Source organism: Bombus impatiens, unplaced genomic scaffold (assembly GCF_000188095.3).
Source record: "Bombus impatiens unplaced genomic scaffold, BIMP_2.2 scf_0203, whole genome shotgun sequence".
In the NCBI taxonomy this organism is placed as follows: domain Eukaryota; kingdom Metazoa; phylum Arthropoda; class Insecta; order Hymenoptera; family Apidae; genus Bombus; species Bombus impatiens.
The window spans coordinates 442,595-468,647 of NT_176622.1; the positions used below are offsets into that span (position 1 = coordinate 442,595).

The window sequence follows — 26,053 nt, forward strand, 5'->3', positions numbered from 1 at the left end:
CATTTGTAAATCTTAGACATAATTACAAAACACGGAATATAATGAATTACGATCTTGACATTCTCGTCTAAACAAGACGCATCTTTTGTGTTCTCTTACTCCATTTTCATGCAACAAGCAGTTCTAGAAAAAGAGAATGAAGGAGAAGGTCTGTGAAAGATTGAAGAAAATTTGTTTTGGTTAGTTTATAGTTACTCTTAATAACTAAAAATTGGAAAATATTAAGAATATAATAAGTTCTGCACGAAATCACCATTCCAATTAGTCGCAGAAGTATAAAGTTTTATACTTTCTTTGCAGGCTGTCCTATTTTATGCCTTATAATTTCATAGGGAAACTTAATTTTAATTCAAATCATTGGTACACTGAATCGATAACGTCGCATGGGACATGGAGATAATATAAGGGCTGAAGTAACTTCCAAAACGTGAGACACGAATAAGGATTGAATGTTACGTCTATTCTGTAACTCGTCAGTGATATAGTATACATTTTTAGTTGTTTTTGTACATTTGTTATTATTGTTATAATTAGTTAATATTTTATGCACGCCAGCCGCCTTATGATCCTGCACAAATGCCAGATAGTGGCGTCGCCATACAGAATCCGCTGAAAGCAACTACTTAGTGGCTATTCAAAAATGCGCGGCAAAATGCTGCGCTGTACAACGAGCTTTTTGTACAATTTTTGGTAGTCATCTTCGCGCAAGAAAAATTGTTTCATCTTTGTCGGTCAAGCAACAAACAAATAGCACTTAGAAAAGGATTGATGTTCATAGCTTAATGAAACTATGATATCTGCAATTTACATATGCTCAATGTAGTCTATTAAATTTCCTATTTTAGTTACAATATCTTGTATAAGTGTAGTTGTAAGTAAAGTTAATTTAAAAGTACTATTTATTAAGCAACGAATCTATGTAGGATAAATTATGCTTTATATTATTTATTAGTAAGGGGTTACAAGTAATGAACATTCATTTTAATCAGCTTTTATATATATGACAGCCAAACATTTCATTTTGTAAAAACGCCAAATACAAAATTTTTACGATTTTTGTAAAAATATGGAAATACAGTATCACGAGGAGGATCAAATAAGTCAGATAAATATATTTGTTCTCGTATATATACAAATTGTTCTACAATAATATCAAGGAACAATATACTCATTCAATTGATGATTTTTAGTTGATCTATTCTCATATCACGAATCATTGCGAGTTTGGTTAAGGCCGCCTTTCGAAATTCTTGCCTTCGTATTTACCACTCTTATAATCCTATTTACTATTAATTCCGTCGGTATTGTACATACAGTAAAAGATTGACAACCACATAATATAAGATAGCTCATCGAGAAACAAATGTTAAGTTTGTATAGAATGTGTTCCCCAAAATATGTTAAAAATATTTTCGGCATCGATCCTAACATCGATGACAATAAATGCTACTATAAGTTTGAAGAATTAAAGACAGAATTAACAAGAAAATATAAGTCAAACTAATACAATATATAAGTGTAATAATAATTTATAAATATTTCACGATGCTAACTTTTTTAATAACAAAAGAGTCTTTCTTTTCTCTTTACCTTAGACTGTACAATATTTGAAAGAATGTGTGAGGTCTATCCAGTTGTATTAAACGAATCGTTAAAGTTTAAATTGAAATAATCTTCACTTTAAAAAATATATCAAAGAGCTATAATATTATGGATCGAAACAACAGCAATTTTATTACTGTATATCAAAACCAACAGTATCGTAACGCGTATAATACTTGTTTTTAACCATCAAATTATAGTTACAAAAATATGTATATATTGTTGTATGCAACTCACAAGATTCTTTTATTTCTTTCGACGATACGTTGTCGAAAGAAGTCACGATAATTAAGCGAGTAGTAAATATAACCGTATGGCGTTAAAGCTAGAGGCAGCACTTATCTTTAAAGCTACTTTATTTATTTGTCACTCATACATCATGTTTCCTGCTAATTCGACAAATTCATGTAGATTTCAAATTTTTGTCAATATTATCATTTATATAAACAGGCTTGGCCAATACACGTATTAAAATAATTTCAAAATCCGATAGAAAAGATAAAACTGACAGAGACATACTATCGAACAATCTTAATGAAATTTGCAATTGTTTCAGGACCATTCTATAGTATGTCACAATTTTTTGAACAATGTCGATATTTCCAAGTACATTACAAGCCTATTATGTATACACTAATTCGTAACTTCGTCGAATTTTCGAATTTTCATTTTTCATAAATCTGACATGAATAATTGTAACAAGAGGAAGACCTTAAAAGTTTTTACCGGCACATTAAGGATACAAATTATTAACATGTTTTATCTCACGCATCCTTTCGGAATATACATAATCTCTATTTACGCGAATATTTTACAAATCTAAGATCGAAAATACGATACAGTAGTAAATTTCAACGTTGTTATATACAGAGTGATAATCCAAGAAATATTGGCTCCCCTTGCACGGAATAAATATATCTCTAAGACGATTACGGTTTCTTAATCATTTCGAATGAACAAAAGCCGTATATCTTCTAGGTTTATAGCTTTTGGCGAAACACGTTAAAACGGATATCAAAGTAACATGATTTCGCATCTCAAAGCTTCCAAAATATTTATGCAACGAAATATTCATATCGATAATACAATACTTTAGGTATTATCCCACCTCATCACCGTTTGCAAAAATATTTCCTTACAATTAAACGCTTATATTTATGTTTCTTGTCATTAGTGCTGCTTTCTTCTTCCCTATTTACCACCTACCTAACGATAATAGTCCTATGTGATGGTTAATAATACATTTTGACCGGAAGCAACGCTAATTTACCAGCGACTGCAAATGGCACGACTCTTTCAGCAGCCGCGCAACGCAAAAGCGCTTCTATTTACCGTTCCGTTACATATTTAAGCAAACCCCATTCTCAGAGAAAGTACGTTGCTCCTCCATCAGCAACTCTACACCGTCTAACACTTCTTTAATATTCACAGATATCTACCATTATTTAAAATAACTCGAATTATTTGTGCGATAATAGTATTTAGAGAAGATGAACACAAGTGATGTGTCAGATCATTCCATAAGTTGTATTGTCACTAAATTAATTTTTAGGAGAACAGCTGATATTCGTTTATATGCGCTATTTGCTTCAAATTTCCTGAATAGTAAAATATTCTTAGAACATTTTGGCCGTAAAAAGGAAGACTTGTATCGTAATAGAACATTAAGAATCATTGGGAATCAATAGTTAAAAAAGGCTTACAATCACGATAATTAGTATTAAAGATCATGTTCCAAAATATTCATTACATTTAGATTTCATAAAAGAGAAGGTTTTTGTTCTGTTAGAATGTAAAAAACTTTTAGAAGCTAATAGTTAGGAAGGAATAATAGAAAAGAAGGTTGCAATCACGATAATTGATATTAAAAATCATCTTCCAAAATGTTCATTGCTTATGGAACAATCTAATAGTTGTATTGCACGACAGACATTATTCTTTTTATTAAATCGTCCGGTATAACGCCATTGTTTAGACTAATTGCAACAATATCATCCCGACAGTAACGATAAATAACGTAATTACAGGAAAAGTATGGGAATGAATCAAAGATGCGCAAGAACTTCGACAGCTGCTACTGGAGGTGTTTGATCACCACTCAAAATGACTGGTTCTGATTCTGTCTGAACGATCCTGACCAGATTCGCGTCCTTCTTCGATGGCGTGACATTCGTGTTCGATGCAATGTTCGATCTAGTGCAATAGCTCGGCGGTCTGCTTTCTCTAGTCGTGCCAGGAGTCACAATGCTTCCAGCGTTGGATCTGTAGGTCGGCGGAGGTGAGGACGTTGGCTGCAGTCGATCCAGAAGGAGCAGTCGAAGCCTGTATTCTTGCATACTCGCCTGGAATTAAACACATCATGTTTAAGTTCTCTATTTTCTATGGTGTTTGTAGACTGCGGATTTTTATACGTTTATAATAAATTTAAAGATGTAAAAATCTACAAATTTCGTATAATACATAAAAATATACAAAATATCCAAAATGGTATATTTTTATAATTTTTAATGCATGAAACAAATTTCTATGTAGGTTTCAGTTCCAAATATATGAAATTTCATAAAAATCTGCAGTATAGTTATCCGTAATAGATTTTTGAGTTTCATGTAAAACGATAGTATCCAATCTATAATGTATTATTAGGGAAACGATTGATTAATGTGAAAAATAACAATTTAAAACATATAGTAAATGTTATAGGAAAAACATAATAGCAAAAGTCAAATGTTGCAGAATAATAATTAGTTAACAGTTGAACGTTTCAGAATCATAGTGATCTGTGATGATATCATAGTTCATAAAATACAATTTTGCTATTATTATTAGAAAAAGTTCATTATATTTCTTCGCTCAGTAAAAAAGAAAAACAAAGAAGATGGGAAATGAAGACGTTTCATAAATGGGTAACATAAATCTAATTTGAAAAGAAGATAGGGAACATCTGTTGGAAATCGATCAAGCGCGCAAGTAGTAGAAGACAATTTTAGGGTGTCACCTGATAACTCGGAGGTGGCGTTCTAAATTGGAATTCCGGATAAATCATGGCAGCGTACGGATGAATTGGCCTCGCCGGCGGGATCCTGCTCGAGATCCCCGTGAAACCAAAGAAACTACCACAATTTTCTTGACTGGTCACTCGCCACGCTACAGCGCTCACAGTTACCAGAATCACTCCTATACCTGAAACAGAATACATATATCGTCTCAAAATATACTCTTCTTACCGAAACTAAATGTTTGTCTAATTATTTCGAATACTAAAAGTTTGTTAAATGTCTTTATTTTATAAATCATCTAAACATATATAACGACATCGATCTCGGTTATTTTTGTATAACATTAGCAAAGAAGCATTGGTTAACTAAAGGCTTGATTAAAATCACAATTGAATAAATTATTTTATTATAATCATGACAGTCTTTTTAGTAACTAAGCAACGAAGAATTTAATCCAGCTATTGAATTCAGTTATACATACATATGTAGTGAACATGATCGATCGTGTCTTTAGATTAACGTAATTTTTTTATATCGAGCTTCGCTGAAACCGGTTTGTTTAACATAATATATTTCTATGTGTATTGCAGAACATAAATTATTAATCCTGAACACTGATCGATGTATTGTAGAAGCACTCGGAAATGGATGCGCTTTACAAAAAAAGCGCTCATTTTCACTGTGTAAAATAGATTCCTCTTACATCAAAAATCAATTTAGTAAAAACATAAAGACGCAGACTCGCTGCTGGTAGCTACGAAAATTTATAACTACAACAGAAGTGTGAACAGTCTCTAATAATTTATCTCGCTGGATATAAATGACACGCGATAAAATCGAAATATCGAAATATCGAAAAAATATCGAAATATGAAGCGTGACTCGAACCGCAAAGAATTAGGCAATGGACGAACACGAAGGATGACAACAAAAAAAGAACGAGGGTCAGAAGAAGGAGGTTTAATCAAGTTACGAGTATACGAACGAGTGAAAAGTCGAGTGAAATGCAACGGGCAGGAAAAGCAAAGATGACGTTGGTCGTTAAACATTGTCGCGTGTTCTCACGAGTCGTGGCATGTGAAAATAGTGAGAGCTAAGAAAACATCCTTGGAGGAAACGAATGATCCAAGCTTTCGCGGTTCCACACCCAGCCGCGCTTCCCTCGCGGCCATCGAAATATCTTTTCCACTCTTTTCGTCTTAATCCTTGTAATTTCTTAACTCGACCCTGCAATCTTCTTTCGTCTCGCTCGACTTATACAGCACTTTACTACTCGCATTTCCTACCATTTGCATTTAAAATTTTATTTTCTCTTCGATACGTGGCTTCCAGGCATTTACTTTTTTAATTAGATACGCTACCCTATAGTGTTCATAAATGCATATATAGGGTGGCTCTATCTAACTTTATCACCTGGAATATCTCGTTTGTTTTTGATAACGTTAAAAAATATCGTTTAAAAATCGGATACAGGTAGAATGGTTTCGAGATGGACTTAATTTCGCGTGTGATTAGGTTTTCATAGTTACATAGTCACCGATGTGTTCCTAAGTGGAATTATATATTTTTTAATAGATCCATCTTGGCATTCCCTATAAAAAAATTGTATCAGACTACTTATTATGTCGAAGAAACATAAAGTTTCGTAGATATTGCTGACTTTAGTTCGTGGAATTTGACGTAAAATACCGCTTTGTGTCTTTTCTTATATTTCGTACGTTGAATCTGACAAATTGAAGTTAAAGTATGTTTTATAAAATTCTTTATTGTATTTCGTACGTTGAATTTAACAAATTGAAATTAAAATATCCGGCAAAGTAATAGATCTTCGACATAGATTGGTTAATATCTTTTTGCAGAGAATGCCCAGCTGCACCGATTAACGTATTAAAAAATATATGATTTCGTTTGATAAAAGAAACGTCTATGACCATCGTATGTTCTCTATGCGTTCTACGAAAAAATTAAACGTGTCAAATTACGTTCCTCTCGAGGCCGCTCAACTTGTATATACTTTTCAACATTTGAGATATTTTTCGACATTTTTTAATATTATCGATATCAGACATTTTTCAATATCATCGATATCCGACATTCCTCAACATCATCGATATCAGACTTCTTTCAATATCACCGATATTAAACATTTTTTAATATTCATCAATTCATACCAAATGTCAAGCGCCCGAATATACCTGTAATTACTGCTGTCACTCTGAAAATCCATTAGTCCGGGAAATATATTAATTCCAATATCAATTGATCGACGACCTCGTCGAATGACAATATTCGACCAAACAAACTTTTAAAACTGTATACTACATTGTACATCTACGTACCCATTATGAACGAAACTATGCGTCTAACTAAATAACCGAACAAAAAATCCATATTGTTCCACTTTCCGATATCAAATTCATTTAGTGGCTGAACGAAAAAATTCCACGGAAGCGTAACGAATAATAATCGTGATCTCGTTGAAACAGTTAACAAATCGATTCCCACGGCGGTGAGCCACGGTGATGAGCCACGTTGCTAAATTAGCACGATTAGATTAAGATAAATTTCACGGTCTAACGAATTTTCATCAACGTACGGGATTTGGATAAAGTACGCGAATACGATATATAGTGCCTTGCGAAAATGAAATTTTATGGCGTAGTATGTTCCCATCTACGTATTCAGGTTCCTAGTATCTGTTAGTTATCGATATAAAATTCGGGTAGCAGTCGGCGTGTTAAAGATGAGAAAGCAACGGAGAAGAAACGAGGTAATAAAGAAAGAATGTTAATGGCGCATAGAGAATTGAGGGAAGATGTTGTGAAACAGGGGACAAAAATATAAAGAAAAATATACAGCACGTTTCATTTTTATCCCACCAAACGGTTTCGGCATATTTCACGATTAAGAATGAGGAAAGAAGGTTACATAGACATAGGATCAAAATTATAGACGACTGGTTTCTCGTTTGATTTATGCTGCCTTCGGTGAAATACGAGAAAATCAAAATGAAATTCAGATGGCAGTAGAATCGATTTATCAACGATGGCAATTTACGAGCATGGTCGACACTTTGAAGAAGAACTTCGGTAAACACGAGCAATCGATCGATCGAGAATCCAGTCATTTATCGTGTTATTTTTATCGTGACTTTCTACTAATGAAGCATTTACGACCCTGCATTTGTATAACGTTTTCGTTTTGCTTTTAATCGTTCTGACACAGGATTAGCAAGATAAAAATGAAACGCTCTGTATAAATGTATAAAAAATATATATTTTTTGTACGTATTATTGTTGAAAATGACAACGTGAGTTCGTGCTAGCCATCCATATGCAGATGCGTTAGTTATAAGAAATAGTAACTAGAGGATGATCCTAGTTACAATCGATAGATTTAATCGATAGGCTTAAGATGCCTCTTTTGTTTCTATCCCTAGTTTTTGTAAGCGCGTGCAATAAAGGCTTTTTTGGCTCGGAACGGTGTGATAGATTTATCCATTCAATAAAATAATAACTATTCTGATCTTACCTCTGAGTATAGAAATAACAACAATTATATTATTGTACTATTTATCATATTATTACATGTACTAGATTGTCCCAAAAGCGTATTTCACTATCTGCACGCAGTTGCTTTACCTGGCAATGTTTCTACAAACGTGAAACCTAACCTGCCAAATGTACATAGTGCAGTGTAATAGAACAAAAAGGATCATACATAATTCAATAAAATAACATAAAACAAAAATGTTGTGCATCTATTATTTCCTTATAAAACGAAAGAGACATTTCGGACTACCTAATATATTATGTAATATATTATACAAAATATATTATACATGAAACATTCGCGGAGAAGTCAGAAGAAAAGCACCAGGAAATAAGAAAGATATGTTAAAGGCACATGGAGGATCGAGGGAGGAAGTTGCGAAATACGAAGTAAAAATATAAAAATATACAAAGAATATGTAAGGTATATAAAATTCGCGCGACAGTAAACGCGTTGAAGGTGAAAAAAGAAAACACGAGCGACCAGAAAAAAGAGATGTTAGAGGAACACGGAGGATCGAAGAAAGAAGTTATGAAATACGGAGCAGCGGCAACGAGAAACCGCAAGGGACCCGTTGGTCGACCAGATCGACCGATCGTAGCGCTATACGAAAGAAGGGAGAACCGTGCTGGCAACTGGTTACTTTCTAAACGTGGGCATGTAACCTGCGACCCGCATAGAATGCCTCTCACAATGGGAGAACGCGCTAACCTACAGGGATCGTACGCCTACACTACACGTGGAGGGACCGTGAGATTCGCGGAACATAAAATTGAGAAATCTCCAGAGAAACGGATCGATGCGATGCGATGGTCTCGTAAAATGTTCTTAACTCGTCAGCTACCACGCTACCCATTTACGGGACCATAAGATCGAATTTGTACGAATTTCATGAAATCGAGCGGAGATTCTTTTTAACTCAAAAAATATATGATGTACGATATTTCGTGTTTCAAAAGTCTTTTTTTTTCATAGAATCTCGATTTATGGAAAACCACTGTCGAGGAAAGATTAATCAATATTCTCGAGTGGAGATTCTTCTTTACTCGCGTATATTAAAAGCAGTATATTTTTTTTAATTTATAGAGTACCAATATACATAGAAAATCAAGATCTGAAGATTCTTTTTAACTCGCGAAACATATACGTACAAATGTTTCGTGTTTTAAAAATATTTCTCTTTTGTAATTCATAGAAAAGCAATATTCATAGGAAATCAGTAGGAAACGTTTATGGTATACGTTAAAAATTAGAAATCAACGAATTATTGCCATTAATGATATCCATACCGTTGATACTATTAATTAGTTAAAATATTCTATCTAGTATTTTGTTCATTTTTTAATACATCTCGCACGTATTTCAAGCGTGTTACAACACAGAATAATTCAGCTCGCTGTTAGAAGAACATCAAAACTTATAAATATAATATTTCAGTAATTTAATCCGTCCAAAATTTAGTAAGAGTAGATATTCTGGATATCTCTAGATTTCCCGTTGTGAAAGTGTTGAACCAATTTCACACGATAGTACCCGGGCTATGAGGATAGAGATTGCTTACTTTCTTCGATTCAATGGCATTAACGAACCGTTAAATCCAATGGGTTTATTAAGTGGGTATTGAGCCGAGCTGAATTTCGTGTTACGCGAAAACGCAATGGAATTCGAAACCTTGTTATTGTAGAAAATAAAACGGCAAGACAGAACTTAGATAAATACATTTCCTTATGTAAATATTAAGGGTCAAATAATTTAGTCCCATACAAAATATAATTGGGCCAGATTACTAAAAAAATGTTCCACAAATGAGATAAATATAGGAAATGATGCATGACATCAGCTTAATTCCATATGCCATAAATATCCTAATGCTAATGCTAGCCTTTTTAATACTGAATGTATTCGTTAATGTATTATAAATATAGTATTTGATCTTACGGCACTGTTCAATTTTTATTTCAAATATCTTCTTATACAGCAAGTAGCTTGTTAATTATTTGACAAATTAAAAAATTCGCTGTGTATGAATAAAAGTTTATAGCTTCATGGTGCGTCCAATCGTATTCAATAAATCTTGTGAATAGTATTTTTAACAAATATTGTCGCGTACTTCGCGACCTAACAAATATTTTTATTAAATTTGTCTATATATCTTCCACGAGATTATCCACTTTTACTTTTAACATGAAATGAACTTCCTCGCAGATGTGTTATGCAAAGCATTGAGAATATTCCGTAATAAGAGAATAATACTCGCTTCTTTCCATACGCTTCATTCCCTAAGAAAACTTTTCTCTATTGTAAACAATTTTTTTTATTGGGAAATATCTCTTTATATCCCATTCAATCTTTATACTTGAAAAGAGATTCGAAGATTAGAGTTGGGAAAATGATGAAAGATTTTCCAAGTCTTATTTGACCATGTATTCTCCGGAACAGATGTCCTTCTTCGGTATCGTTACACCAGGCTTAGAACAACGTGACACGAATACACGAAATACACCTGTCGAAGCAATTGTTTGATAATAATAACATTAAATTTGTGAACAAGTACAAACTACGATGTTTCTTAGGAACGAAGACAAACTTTCGTGCCTATTATTCGAATAAATTATATGCTTGCTGTTTCATCGCAGTCTTGTGCGATTCTTTTCTATCTTTCAACTATGACTGTATATAATTCCTAAAGGTATAATATTTAAATAGTTTCAAGGGAATTCGTGAACAATAACGCTCTTAAAAACAGTATTTAAGTAATCTCAAGAGATAATGACACAGTAGCATCCATACTTAAACATTTATCAAACCTAATCTGGAGTACTTTGCAGTCTATCTAATGTATCAACAAAAAGATTTTATCAACATACAAGATAAATATTATTTGCTTATCCTGATGATAACACTGTACTGTACTGTAGAATAAACGTAGAATGGAAGATTAGATAGTACTAAACTTTTGTACGATAATGTATGCATGTTCTCTTTGGCTATTATTCAGTTCTTTACCGAAACGGAATGTACTTTGTGAAAAGACTAGTTGGAGCAGACAAAGAGCGAAGGATTCTTTTGTACTAAAATATGCGATATTTAAAACCGCTGGAAATCATCGGTCGACTGAGGCCCAAAAGATATAAAGCATTGTGAATATAGCTTCCAGTATTCCCTAGCCACCAATGATAAAAATAATGAAAAGTAACGGGAAGCTTAAATATTTATTTAACGTCTTTAATATTAAAATTATTTTCTAATTCCTCTCGAATCTTTTAAGTAAATTTCCCAAGTAAGTTGTCAGAATTATCTAAAATAATCTAGTTGTAATTAAACGCTTTCTACATAAGAGAATTCTCCTTAGTAACAGTGTTATTTAATAAACAACTCTACCTAAGTCTTTTTCTTACACATACAAGATTTTCCTTCTAAAAAATACCTATCAAATATTCTTTATAACAATAAACATAAAATACAAAACAGAGTAAACTTTGTTAGAACGTGCCAATAAATGTAAGGACTAGATATACAAATACTCATAGATGACAGTACATACAAAAATATAACATATACAATGCATAAATTTATACATTATATAAAAATATACGTGTGTATAAATTTAAATGCCTGTACAAATCAAACAGATGCGAAAAGATCATTCTAAATTCAAGCATCTTTCAGGAGAATACAGTAGCTACAAAAAGTGCCTTCTTATCAGATTCTATACGTTCCACTTTCACAGTATCAAATTTTTGTAGTCATATGCAAGTGCTATTAGATCCTACAAAATGTAATACGCTTGAACCTAATTAATTAATCCTGTAAATACTACAACAAGTGCAATAGAGTTCTGTTGTCACTGTATACAAATATACAAACGTAAAAATTGATCGTCAGGTAATAAATCAAGTGACATGAGAAAAGTATGATTCGTTACCGATCATAAGCAGCGCGACAGCGATGTGATCGCGACCAGAAGCCCTGAGGGCCCCCAGCAGAGCACCAGCACCCGCGCACACCAGGCCAACCACTCCGACACCCAGTATGGACCAACGTACAGGAGGGGAACCGAGGCCACAACACTGCTTCGGTACTGCATCCCTGCAAGACAAGAACCAACCGTTGGAATGACCCACTGACACGTAAGTTTACTCCTGGTAAGTTGGCAAGTCGCTCGACACGCTTGTCTTCTACTATGCTTGGCTTACGCTCCGCTACGATCGTCATACAGCCAGCTATGTCCATCTTCTCATCTACCAAACTAATTTTTATCTGTTATTTGACCAGCTAGCTGTTTTTGACGAGTAAATGACGAAATAATTCGTCGTGAAGAAATGGCAATATTTTGCGTTATGACGAGCTCTGTCAGTGATAAAATTAAAAATAAGACAGTCATTTCGTTACAACTTAATCCTATATTATAACAGTCACGCATATGCTATGTTTGACGAGTATAGTCGTCGTCGCTTACTTTTTGCGACGCATTTTAGGTACACAATTTTCAGAGAGGTCGCAACGGCTGACAGTTTTATGAATAACACGCGAATGTTCCAATTAACAATTATGTAAATACATTGGATGACAGTGACGAGGTCTTATATTCGTAAAAGCAAGTGAAATTTGAATATACGTATACACATGTGCTTATCAGATCGCTGTGTAACTTTATGAAAGCGTAAAATTTATTAAATGAAACAAATTTATTGAAATTACCAATACCTATATAAGATTTTGCCGAATTAGATATATATAAATTACATCAAACTTTATAATGAAATTATTACATGAGATTATACAAATTGTTAATTTTATAACACAGTGCATGCTATACGTTACATTTTATTTTATATACAGGGTGGTTGGTAACTGGTGGTACAAGCGGAAAGGGGGTGATTCTACGCGAAAAAAGAAGTCGAAAATATAGAATACAAATTTTTCGTTCGAGGCTTTGTTTTCGAGAAAATCGACTTTGAATTTTCGCTCGGTACGCCTGCACTTATCACGTCTCGTTATAACGGATCTCACTGTAGATTTTTAAAAAAATTAAAAAAAGAAATTTTATTCTATATTTTCGACTTCTTTTTTCGCGTAGAATCACCCCCTTTCCTCTTGTACCGCCAGTTACCAATCACCCTGTACATAAGTGTTGAAAATGACAACGTGAGTTCGTGCTCGCCATCTATATGCAGATGCGTTAGTTATAAGAAATAGTAACTAGACGATGATCCTAGTTACAATCGATAGATTTAATCGATAGGCTTTTAAGATGCTTTCTCGTTTTTATCCCTAGTTTTTGTAAGTTCGTGCAATAAAGGCTTTTTTGGCTCGGAACGGCGCGTACAATAAAGGTTTTTTGGCTCGGAACTGTGTAATAGATTTATCCATTCGATAAAATAATAACTATTCTGATCTTACCTCTGAGTATAGAAATAACAACAATAAGAATAGCATATGGTACAATGAAATTATTAATAAAGGATCCTACAAATGTCGATATGAACAGTGACGCTATAGCCTAAAGAAGACTGCAGAAGATACTTGTTGTTACCCTAGTAGCTAGTCTCTAGAAAGGTTTCTTGCGTCTGAAATGGCTACTGTCCATGTAAAATGTAAGACATTTACTTAACACTTTACGTGTTTTAACTTCGTCATAGTGCAACGGACATAGCAAAAAACATTCGTTTCACACTTGGCGAAAGTGCTGCGACTGTTCGTACTTGTTATCAATGGATTGCAAAGTTGTCTGCCGTGACAGGCTTAAAGTATATAGGCGAGAAACATACAACTAATTATTTGTAACATTGGATGTAGACTCGCACTACCGACCACAAGTATTATGATAGGACATTTTACCAGCCATTTATTTTATTTATGGGCGAAAACTCTAACAAATTTTACTTTATGCTGTGTATATGTAAAATGACGAAATATCAGATTTGTAATAAAATAGCGAGAATTATAATAAATGGTGCAATACCCGTGGCCGGCAATGTGAAATTCACAATTCATCAATGTATTAACAAACTGTCAAAAATAATGACAGAAATGTGTGTAAAAGATATAAATAAGCCATATGTACATGGTTTACTTATCTATATGAATATCAATGCGTAACAATGTAAATATCTATATAAACTATTCTGGTAGAATCGTAGAAAACGTTCTACATATAGCGAAAACGTACATAGCAATCTAACATTACACAAGTTGTACAAGTTATACAGGTTGTCTTCCGCAACCGGTTAGGAGCGGCAGTTTTGTTACTAATTTTAAAAGCTAAAGTATCAAAAATTGCCAAACGATAGTGAAAGCAATCAATTTCAAGATCTAAACTCTATTTTACTCCTTTTTCCAGTCGTAAGAACTGGTTAATCACATAGTGGGAGATGAATACATTGATTGCTATGAATCAAGTTAAATTGGGTTCGCTAGGATAATTTTACGATACCAGTAACATATATATTTAGAAGATGCTGATGTAATCTATACGATCTCCTGTTCAATAAAAAACACGCCACAAATATTCAAAAGTAAAACTGAATGATAAATATATTCTTCACAAACTGTTACATGCCCGGTTTGTATGTATAATACATAGACAAAACATCAATGCAATATTCACCATAGAGGAATCCTTTGAGATAGTAATTGGTATTAGAGTACGATTATTCAAATAAATATTTTCATTTTCCTTCCTCTATGATTAATTTTGCATAATTGTTTTTCCTTTCGGTTAAGATCCGCTTTCATTAGAGTTCACTCATCGAGTTATTTTTAGTTTTAAGTTTAGCAACAAGTTACTATTAATGTAAAAAAAACAATATTCATTACGTGATTTATAAATATTTATGCTCTCGCTATACCATCACAAACTTAAATAATTTTTTTAATCCACGACGATGCTAATAATTTGCCACCAATCGAGAATATACAAAACCATAACAAATTAAAAAAAATCTATTCAATCCATTGCATTAAAAGATAGTAAAATTTTGCCCTTTCATATGTTTCTCATAAACTTACGATTTACAAAAAATATACTGGAAAATAATAATATGTACAAGCTGTATACATGTGTTTAAAGCTTATGAAATATGTATTTGTATTTACATATATGTGAACGTAACTTTAGAACGACTCGAACAATAATTGACAAACGATGTTTACGCAACATCAGGAAAAAGATGAAACGTTAGTTTTCAGATGAAACTATATAACGTTCGATTGCGGAAACATATTTTTATGATTCCTTTGACGTCAAAAAATAAATAAGCAAGTATAATTTTATACGATGATCGAACGAGCGTCCAGAGTTCAAAGGGACGTTGTAATATACATAGGAATGTAAAAACGGGGCGAGACTCGTGCGATAAGCATCGAAGAACGTACTTGAAAACGTTTCAAAAAGAAACGTTCGTAATGGAGCAGCAAAGTGCACAAAGTCGTGTATCAGAAGCGTTCGCACATTGTCAAAAGCAACCACGAGAAGAATTCACGAGTGGCAGACGGTAGACAAAACCGTCGTCTGTTTCACTAATGTACGAATCTGATTGCTTTTCCAAACTCATTTTCTACGCTTACATATTTTAATCTTTCTATAAGATTTATCCTATATACACACAATTATGAAATATCAGCATTGATTTGTCCAGAATTTAGAAAGCCTGCAACGTTTTTAAAACAAATAGTTAAAAACGCTCTTACGAGATATTGGTGTATTATACACGATACTATTATGAGGAATTATATATGTAACATTACGGTGAAAATATACAAAATTATAGAAAATCAAAATCCTGTGTCTCATTATGCGTGTTAAAATTCAATTATTCAAACAATATTCATCAACTTTCAAGAACCTTCGAGTAACAATGAATGTTGAATTTTAAAAAATGAGATGTGTAGAACAGAAATTGAAGATGCTGCCGATATTCCTTTGCTTTCCTGAGAATATGATAGACATGGGGGAAGATCGTTTTCCAAGAGAAGGAAAATATTTTCACGTCTGCCATGTAGAAACGAACTGGAATGTTCACCGAACATCGGGACAGTGCGCAACGTACTAATAATAATACTATCGAAACCTGAAGAACCACAAATATTCATCGGCATTTATCAGCTTTCAAAGTTGTTCGAATAATTCTGAGCAATATAATACGAAACGAATATACATTTGTATATTTACCGTCCAAAAGCAGAGACGCTGGTAGAGACCGGAAACGGTAGTCCAAGACTAAGACCCCTAAGGCCCAAATGGGGCGGTGGAAGATGTAGAAATCCTCTGGTAGGGGTAACCAAAGGTACACCCGGTGCTGTAGAGGAAGCCTGACATCCCGTCGACGTCCCAGGATAAGATGGTGGCATCGAGCATGATCTCAAGGCTCGACGATGTTGCCTTCGCAATCGCCTCTCTCTTCGACGAGCACCGCGAACGCCGTCGAGATCCTCCAACGCCTCTGGACCATTTTGCAGCGGTAGCTCCGTTTGTGCCTCCGTTGAAGTGAAAGACCGCGCATTGTCCCGCGACTCCTGCAAAGTTCACGGAAACATTCAAATTATTCATCTTCTTTATTCTCCTTGCGAATTCTACTCTTCCATTATTCCAAGTGTGCAACGTTACTTTCAGGATTTTTAACAGAATGTATGATTTTGTTTATGGAGAAGAGACGCGACAGGGATTATCAATGGCTAGACGAAAATTAGAGAATTATGGGTTGCGCTTAGATTGCGAATGTTCAGGCGTTTAAAGGAAAATTCAGAAATGTACAAATGAACGTAATACATGGCGTAATGGCAAAAGTATATAAATATATGAAGCATCCAAAGTAGAGTGGACGTTATGATATTTAGCGAAACAGACGGTTTGCTATTTGGTTTTATTTCTTAGTTGCAAAATATGCATTTGCGTATTAAATATTCACGATCTAGTTATAATAACGTCCTGACCTACCAATGAGTTTATTCGTGTGTTTTACTTTGTAATTTATCTATATTTGTTGGCATGAAAGTAAAATCTATTATATACTGTCTTTCGCTATTCAATGCGTGATATTTACTATCTTTCACGTTTCCAGTAACTTCAAAGACGTGGCTTTCTATTTAAAAAAAAGATTTTCCTAGCCCATTATCCATTTTTCTCCGCTAATTAGAGGAAAATACGACTAGCTGTGCGAATTCGCGATAATAATCTGAATTTTCACCTGTGCGCATAATACGGCATCCTGCATTTGTGACAGCCGGCGCACTCGAAATTGTTCCTTTTGCTATTCTATATCTACTGCACTTTCGCGCGTTCTCTCCCATTCTAATCACGATTTCGTGATTTCCGTTCCTTATTACTTACTACGTAATCACTCACTTTTAACCTTTAAAATACACACGTATACGGGGTGACAACGAAATAGGTGGTCGAACAATCTCGTTACATTAAAATATCAAAAAGTCTGCTCATAGAGGTAATCAGTCTCTTAAAGATGATAAATTAATAGAAAGAAAGAGAGAGAGAGAGAGAGTATAACGATAAAAAGATCTTTCTCCTTATGTAAAGTATTTTCTTTTTATCCATGATGAAATATTGTAAGAATATTAAAAAATTACAGTTTCTAAATTTCTTTCGACTCTAAACACTTTCGAAATGTCTCTCGAATTATTAATCAATCTTTTATTCGATTACGAATATAAGCGGTTATACAACAAATATAAATAGCAAAAATAATTCTAGAAGAGTAATGAACAGCGAAATTATTAGTCCGCGTATTTTTATGCACTTGTGGGAAATTTAATTCGCGGAATGCATGTAATATGCAAAAATATAGCAGCTATTGTTATATTTGGTAGTCAAGCGTAAAAGCCATAAGCATCTGTACGTACAATTGGCAACTAAGTGATTGCGGATTTTGTCATTAGGTGGTACTGACAACCCAACAGATGAATGATAAATCTTGATATGTGTATGGAAAACATACTTTCATGTAGAGATACATATAGATGCAGATATAGTTACGTATATAATATACCACTATATCGCATACGTTAGGATAGATACGTACTAATTATGTCCACAGAAAGAGTTAAGTAATATAATATAACACAATAAAATAGCAATATAATACAGTAACTAAGAACTCGATGTAAGAATGCAATATAGTGTAAGAAACGAAGAATAAGAATGCAACAATCTCCTTGTAATAGCCTATGGATCCAAAGTATAAATAAATTTGTTGTTATTTCTATACTCAGAGGTAGGATCACAATAGTTATTACTTTATTGAATGGATAAATCTATCACACCGTTCCGAGCCAAAAAAGCCTTTATTGCACGAACTTACAAAAACTAGGGATAAAAACGAGAAAGCATCTTAAAAGCCTATCGATTAAATCTATCGATTGTAACTAGGATCATCGTCTAGTTACTATTTCTTATAACTAACGCATCTGCATATAGATGGCGAGCACGAACTCACGTTGTCACTTTCAACAAAATTATTATTATTATTATTATTATATTTGATAATCGAAAGAAATATCTAACTAGATGTTACTCTTTTAGTATTTATAAAAATAAGAATTTATAACTTGGTAACTTTATAACTTTATAACTTAAGAATTAATAACTTGAATATTTTATCCAACTTGTATCTTACTAATTAACACTTTACCCAACGCAAATTAACTAGTTATTACAAACTGTTTATCCATTTCTGAATAAATTTCTTGTTCATTAATCAGTGAATTTTTCAATAAAGTCGCTGTATATGTAAAATTAATGAGAGTTAATGAGATCACGTATCTGGTCTTTTCTCTTCTTTCTTTTCGCTTTTCAGGAACTAGCGACACTATACGGGCAAAAGTACATTAGAGTCTATTACGTTGTGAGTCTTCGACGCGTCAAGCTCGCACGCAAATGATGGAATAATTTGAATAAATATACGTTATGGTGACGCTTCGTGCGAATGAAAAATAGAAATACGGGAAGATATCAACGCGATTAACACGGGAACACGTGGAAACTATAGTCGTCGAGCGCCATAAAACTGGCATGGAAAGTAATATTCAGGGAAATATTCGATACGTATCGGCAATGGTTCGTATTATTGGAAATAAAGGGATGGAAATATATATCTCATAAAATATCTTTATTGAAAACTATGGGGCGCGAAAAATGGTTTAAATAAAAAATTCCACCGTGTCGAGAATTTACACGGGTGAAGCTGGTAAAAATAACAATTTAAGGGATGTTTTCACGAGCCAAAATAAGATGAACGTGACGAATAACAAAGTTAAAAATCTGTTTATTAATTACCGATATTTAATATCGCAATTGCTAACTTGCATAACACTATAAAACATAATATAAGGTATTATAAACAGGAATGTAACCGAAAGCCATCCGAAGGCAAGTGATATGGATCACAAATAAATAAAAAAGTGTATATTAAAATTGAGAAGAATCGGGTGAACATTATAATGTGAGTTGTAATGATTGATGAGATTACAAAGAGTAATCTAAGGTGGGAGGGTGATGGGAGGTTGGAAGCTGCAGTAATTTTAAATAAAATGACACAAAATCCATCCACAGATGACGTTTGCAACCTGAAATTCAAGATCTTTTCACTTTAGGATCCATTCGGATTAATAAAGGAGCCTACACGCGTCCGGTATGCATATGACTCTAATTGTGCTTGAAATGGTTGAATCAATTGATGTCTACATATTTAAGTACATTTACTCTTTTAATTTTTGACCTCAGTATATATATCAGGGCTACATACATGTACGTATTAACGTTTACTATAATACCAATGTATTATATTACATTAACACTTCTTGAAACGTTGCTACCACAGATTAACAATTTATTTATAGGTCCTAGGTCTTACGTTCACGGTTTAAGAATAATTTAGATTCAAGACAATCGAACGTATCCAAAATCAGCAATACATGGATGGAGAAATAAATATAAATATACATTTACACTTCCGAAATAATAACATTTTCTTTTAGATTAATTTGTAATCCAGGTCGCGACGATTGATTACATAAAAACTTCTTTAACTTGCATTCAAAGTACGAGAATATAATTAATCGCATTCCGACCCTAATAGTATCCTAGCGTTTGAAATGTTGCATAAATCCTCTTTCGAATATGTACGTTCGAGGTCGGGTTGCTGAAACCCGTGAGCTAGATCATCGTTTTCTCCTGCAAACGTGCATTGACGAGAAACGCGTTTCAAAAGGTGTTTCGTTCGACTAAAAGTTTTTAGGTGCACATACACTGCCACTCGCAAGTATTAGAACATCTGCTGATACTTAATATAAATTGAATGCTTTTCGCTATTTTTGTTTTCTAGTTATTCTATTGGAAATCATATCTTCCAACGAAGCGTTTTTTAATCAGCGTCTGCATATAATCTTTTTGGTGTCAAATTTTTAGTCATATGAAAGTACTATTAAATCTAATTTGTACGTGAATAATATAGCAAATACAATTATTTGCAGCCACGATATTTGTGCCGTAGAATACTAAATTGAATAAAATTTGTTAAAATTTGTAATAAACGTAAAAAGTTTAACGTGTAACGAGGTTTTAATGGATTTAAATACTTATATATATAAACTAATGTGTATTAATAATATATTATAATACTAATAAATACTTATGACCGATACGTATCTTAAAAAATGTACTTCTATGGTAAATCATAGACATAAACTTCGGTTTTATTATATGTATTAAAACAAGTGTCATTATCGTAATGGAATATTTTGCAAAAAGATTATGTCAAGTTACGAATCTTTTTACCAATAGCCTTTGGTAATAATGCTTTACGGCGTTTCTCTAATTAGGTTGGAAGAAACAAAACGAAGTGTTTGGCGTATCGAAAACCGTAACCGTAACCGCAGCCATAACCGTACCCGTAACTGTAATTATTTCTTCGGTTTCGATTTCCTGAGTCGACATATTTTCAGGAATTATATCTTAACCGCATTACGTCCCTTCGATTCTTACATAATTCTTGACTAGCCGAGTAATTCTAGTTATACGCTTCTTAAATATAGAATACGTGTATTTAATATGATAATACGCGTGTTAACGCTTATTATTTGTTGGTGTACCAGATAGTACTATCAGCTTATCGTATTCGCTATCGAATGACTGTAATCTTCAAATATTTTCGTTCATTATCTCCAAAACAATTGGCTCACCATCCTTATCTCATTCTTAATGACCTTTATTCTTGCTCTACGATCTCTGACAGCGAGTCGCCATGTCCTACATATCCTTTAAAACTTTCTGAATTTGACTATCCTTATCATCCTCGATCCTAGTTCTTCCAAGGCTTTTGAAATCTCCAATACTTTCTACCAAACAGTTTCTCTTGCTTCTAAACGTAAAATCGTGTCAACTATTATTAGTACTATAACCAGTATTGACAAGGAATATTATTATTATATGTTCGATAAATCAGAAAAGTGGTTATTATCTATTAAATATTATTATATTCACACAATTTATGGACTTTATAACCGCTGAGAATTAAAAAATAATTTGTAATGAAACTTCGAGTCTAAAACTTAAGACTATTTTGCTGGAAAAACGTAAAAAAATCAATATAACGTCACTCTCAGACGCTTTTCTTGGAAAAGGAAATAATGGTATTATCCTTGTCCTCCAAGACGCATTGGCGCCGTAGTGGAATTCTACTGAGTTGTTTACGAATATGCTCATTATGACAGGAAATGAATATTCAACGCTGTAAAAATAATACATGCTGGAGAAAATAACGAAGATCAGCAGACTTTCGATAAAAGAAGATCGCGGAAATTGGAATTGTAATACAATCGGCAAAAAAGCAAGTAGCATTTAAATAAATTTTTTACGTGTATCCATAGTATTTCCAGTAGAGAACTCTACCGTTTTATACGTGGATAAATGCAACTTAGCACGTCGCACACAGTTCGAATTCTCAAGTGAAATACGAGTACATACATACATGTGTCGAACTAGTTCCGAAAAACATAACCTAAGTCCGTCTAAAACTATCTTTCTCTTAAAAATATAAAAGCTTTGAATTTTATCTACATTCATCAAACGCGAAGAAAATTATTGTCGAGATCTAATTAATGATATTTTGTATGCAAAAGGAGTGCGATTTAAACAATAGAGGCATTAAAATGTAAAAAATAATAAAATTCTTGTATATTCGTACCCAGTACCAAAGCGTTTAATAGACCAGTAATGGAAGAAAATGAAATATAAATCATCATAGAAAGATCGACAAATCGCATTCCAAGTTTAACACATAACAACGTTACAAATAAAAATATAAAAATAACGATACAAACCTGCGGTCTGCTAAGCTGGTTACTCCTTGCATTGTCAACGGTTGCACCGCCTACCGCGACGACACTGACAGGCCTTGGGGCATTCTCGGACAGAGCCCCGGCCATCGTACGACTCTGAACATCGGACTCCAGGATGTAACGCACCTTCCTTCTTTCTTCTTCAACCTCCCTTACTATCTCATACACTTCATCCAAAACTTCACAGTTCACGCTTCTTTTCTTTCTGTTCCTCCTCTTCTTCCTTTTTTTTCCATCCACGTTCCCGCCTCTCGCTTACCACCACATACGTATATAATACACCTATACGTGCCTTTTTCACTGCACACCTTTCTCTTTCCTCTGTTTCGATCGAGTACTCTTTTACGTACTACGTATCTCTCTTTCCGTTCATTCTACGTGTACTCTTTTCCTCTTTCATCCTCCATTTATCGCTTTTTCTTTATGTCTTTCATACTCTTTCAGAGTTCTGTTTCGTACTCTTCAATCTAACCCCACCACTGATTCACCAATTTTTCCCCACCACCCCCTCTCGCCCTACCACCTAGTAATGCTACCCGCTAGTACAGGTTTAAACGTGTTCTTTATAATTCTACCTTTATTTTTGCCTTACAGACATTTCTCCTGTCCTCTGGCTTTCAACTTCAACTATTCGTGTCCTCGCCTGCCTCTCGTTCCCCATTCGTGCTATACTTTTTCCCACCGCTTGCAACGCTCGCTGACAGTATCTAAAAACCACAACCGCGTGCTTTTGTCCTCCTCTAACGTGTTTCGATCTTTTTCCCCCTAGATGTCGTCTTTTATTTCCCTCGAACGTGTTTCGACTTGAACGCGCGGCTTTGATTAAGATTCTTTTTGCTTCTGCTCTCCTTTTCCCTACACTGCGGATGTCACAGATTTAGAAAGAGAAAATGAATTCGTGTCAATGATACCTTCTTTTTTTTCAATTGTCTGAGTTTCGTAATCCATCGACGATAGAAATGAGTATTACAGTCCATTCGCGTTACCACTCAACCTATATAGAATGTATAGACACCTGTTGTTCCATTCTTCTTCAGATATTTGTCACGAAATAAGGTTTCTCGAATAAGATTATTCGACAAGATAATGTTAAAAGAGCTTTTTCATGGTAAATGTTCGGAGAGAAAGCGATAGAACGACGATTCTTGTTCCTTTTCATTAAATAAGAAATCGCGATATTCGATTTTGTTTCTCCTCCGTGTCACGCGTTTCAAACCTGTAAATAGGAAACGCGCCGTGATATATGTTTTTCTCTCTGAGTTTCATCGTCTCTGTTTTTTTACATGATCTTGACTGTAAATATTGAAAAGTATTCTGGCATTTAATTTATTTGAAAATCGTTCCTCCACGAGATCGATTCGCGTACAAGAATATGCAATGAATTGAGATATTTGCAATTTCTATGTCAATTTCTAATAATTCCAATACCTATTCATCTAATCCAAAGAGATAACGAAGAGCTATTTGGAAGTTATACCACGTTGAAACTTTATTGTTAACGCAAAATTGTGGAATACACTATTTGTCAAGGCACTATCCAATTTTAAACATTAATACTTGCATTAAATATGACAATTTCTCCATCGATTTGAGGAAATCTCCTTTATTTTATTAATTAGATAACCAAACGTGCTGAAGATAATGAACTCCTCAAATAACGTTTGATACTAACCTATGTCAATAATCGTATTGCATGTTGACTTCTAAAAATAAATTGTATCGCGCTATGATATCGCAAACTAACTCTAGTAAATCGTATACTCATCCTAACCTTTCCTATTTATAATTTTATATCTAAACTACGTTCTATTAAAAGTAATCATGCAAATACTTTTTTAGCGTCAATATACGTTAATAACAAGATTATCATATCTCGAAGTATGTGCCATTAAAAAGAATGATCTATAGAAATCGAGGACGATGTTTATTTGATCCGAATGTAAGACCGAATCTAAGTTGCGACAAGATTGCTTTGTTCTCATTTTCTACTTGTTCCTCGCGAGTAGAGCGAAGAACGAATCGACCTCGATATCGTTAACGCTACATGAGCATAAAATTTCCGTAATATAATTTGGTATTTTCTCCGTGATGAGCGTCGACGATGAAACTCGTAACTGACCTGAAACTAACTGTATGGGAACGTTTACGTTGCAAATTATCATCGCGCTCGCTCGCGACCGTTTTGAGAAACGGTACTTCTGGCGCTTGTGTGTTTCTACATCTTCACACGATGATTCACGTGATCTGATAGTACGACAACCCGTAGCCCGAAAATTTGGACGTCATCGAACAAAATTACAAATATTTACGAGTCCGCGCCTTCGCGCGCCATTTTCAAACTTTTGTTTATTTACGAAATGGTGTTCATTGAATATTTCAAATGTTTCGCTCATCTAGGAATGATCATTTATAAAATCATTTATTCAAGAGATATATTTAAAAATCATTTAAGACTTCGATATCAATAAAAGATTGTTCGCGTTAATTTCGTTACAAGCATGTGAAACAGCCTATAATATGGAACATGAAATGGTTTTGGATCTTTATTATCGAAGAAGAGTCAAATTTGACAAAAGAACAAAAATAAAAAGTTTTTAACAAACTACTATTTGACAATTGTTCAAATTTATCTCTCGAACTGTTTTGATTATCGACTATAATATTTCGAAATAGAAATTTTTTCATGAAATTATTTTTTCTGTTTTAAAATCAACGAGAAAGATGCAGTATTTGTGGACAAATAAACGATTGATTACATTCAGCAGAGAAAATTATTGACAGAAAAGTGGATGGTACGCACGCACGTATACACAGTTTTGAAACAACAGATCACATTCGGAGGTGCGTCGAACACTTTCACAGCGAAGACAATGGGAGGATCAGTAATCCTTTAACCTGATTCTTAAATCACTGTAAGTCACTGGGGAAGCCTTGACGATCTGCTTGAAAGAAAAAAGACGCATCTACACGAAACGATCTCGTGGCAACCAGTAGTAGCTATGGAAGGCAGTCGAGTAGAAAGAAGCTATCCTCTACCTCGAAATCACGCGCGGTCACACCTTGCACTAGTTAATTTACCTTTCAGATAACCTGGTCACGTCTGATAAAGTCAATAATTATTGTTTTCCACATATTTACACGCGATTTACATTAATGTCTGTAAACAAAAAATAGGTCGAAACGTGATATCATGATTTCGAAAAGGACAACACTAAAAACGACGCATCTCGAACCGCGATAGCGGCTCCACTGGTGCACAGGCTGTACAACATGTCCTGTAACAAAGTGCGAAACCTCCACCAGCGCGCTCATACAGCTGAGAGTTGAACTCGTCGACTGAGAATACCAATCGTCTCTCAGATCCATTTGAACGTCAGAAAACTTTTACATTGAGCATTAGATTGAGATAAATGCAATAGAGAAAGAGTGGGAATGAGAAGGATTAAGCAAAATGGAAATATTTCTTTCGCTTTTCTTAATCCTCTCTTTAATAGGTGGATTTTTCTATTAACATTTTTTCACTTTTATTATGTCTTTTAATATCTCAAATC

At 33.9% G+C, this 26,053-nt stretch overlaps 1 protein-coding gene across 2 annotated transcripts; it reads right to left on the reverse strand.

Moving 5' to 3' along the window:
* Nucleotides 1-3,307: 3,307 nt before the first annotated feature.
* Nucleotides 3,308-25,818, reverse strand: LOC100742896. Of its 2 annotated transcripts, XM_024366258.2 has the most exons (6): nt 25,303-25,818; nt 22,485-23,718; nt 16,324-16,667; nt 12,076-12,239; nt 4,598-4,782; nt 3,308-3,944 (listed from the first exon to the last, which is right to left on the reverse strand). In XM_024366258.2, exons 2-6 carry the CDS (start codon nt 22,587-22,589, stop codon nt 3,648-3,650), a joined length of 1,095 nt encoding a protein of 364 aa, XP_024222026.1. In that variant the 5' UTR covers nt 22,590-23,718; nt 25,303-25,818; the 3' UTR covers nt 3,308-3,647. The 2 variants fall into 2 exon arrangements, with proteins under 2 accessions (XP_024222026.1, XP_033175635.1); XM_033319744.1 differs by lacking the exon at nt 25,303-25,818 and having other exon boundaries at nt 22,485-24,833.
* Nucleotides 25,819-26,053: the final 235 nt, after the last annotated feature.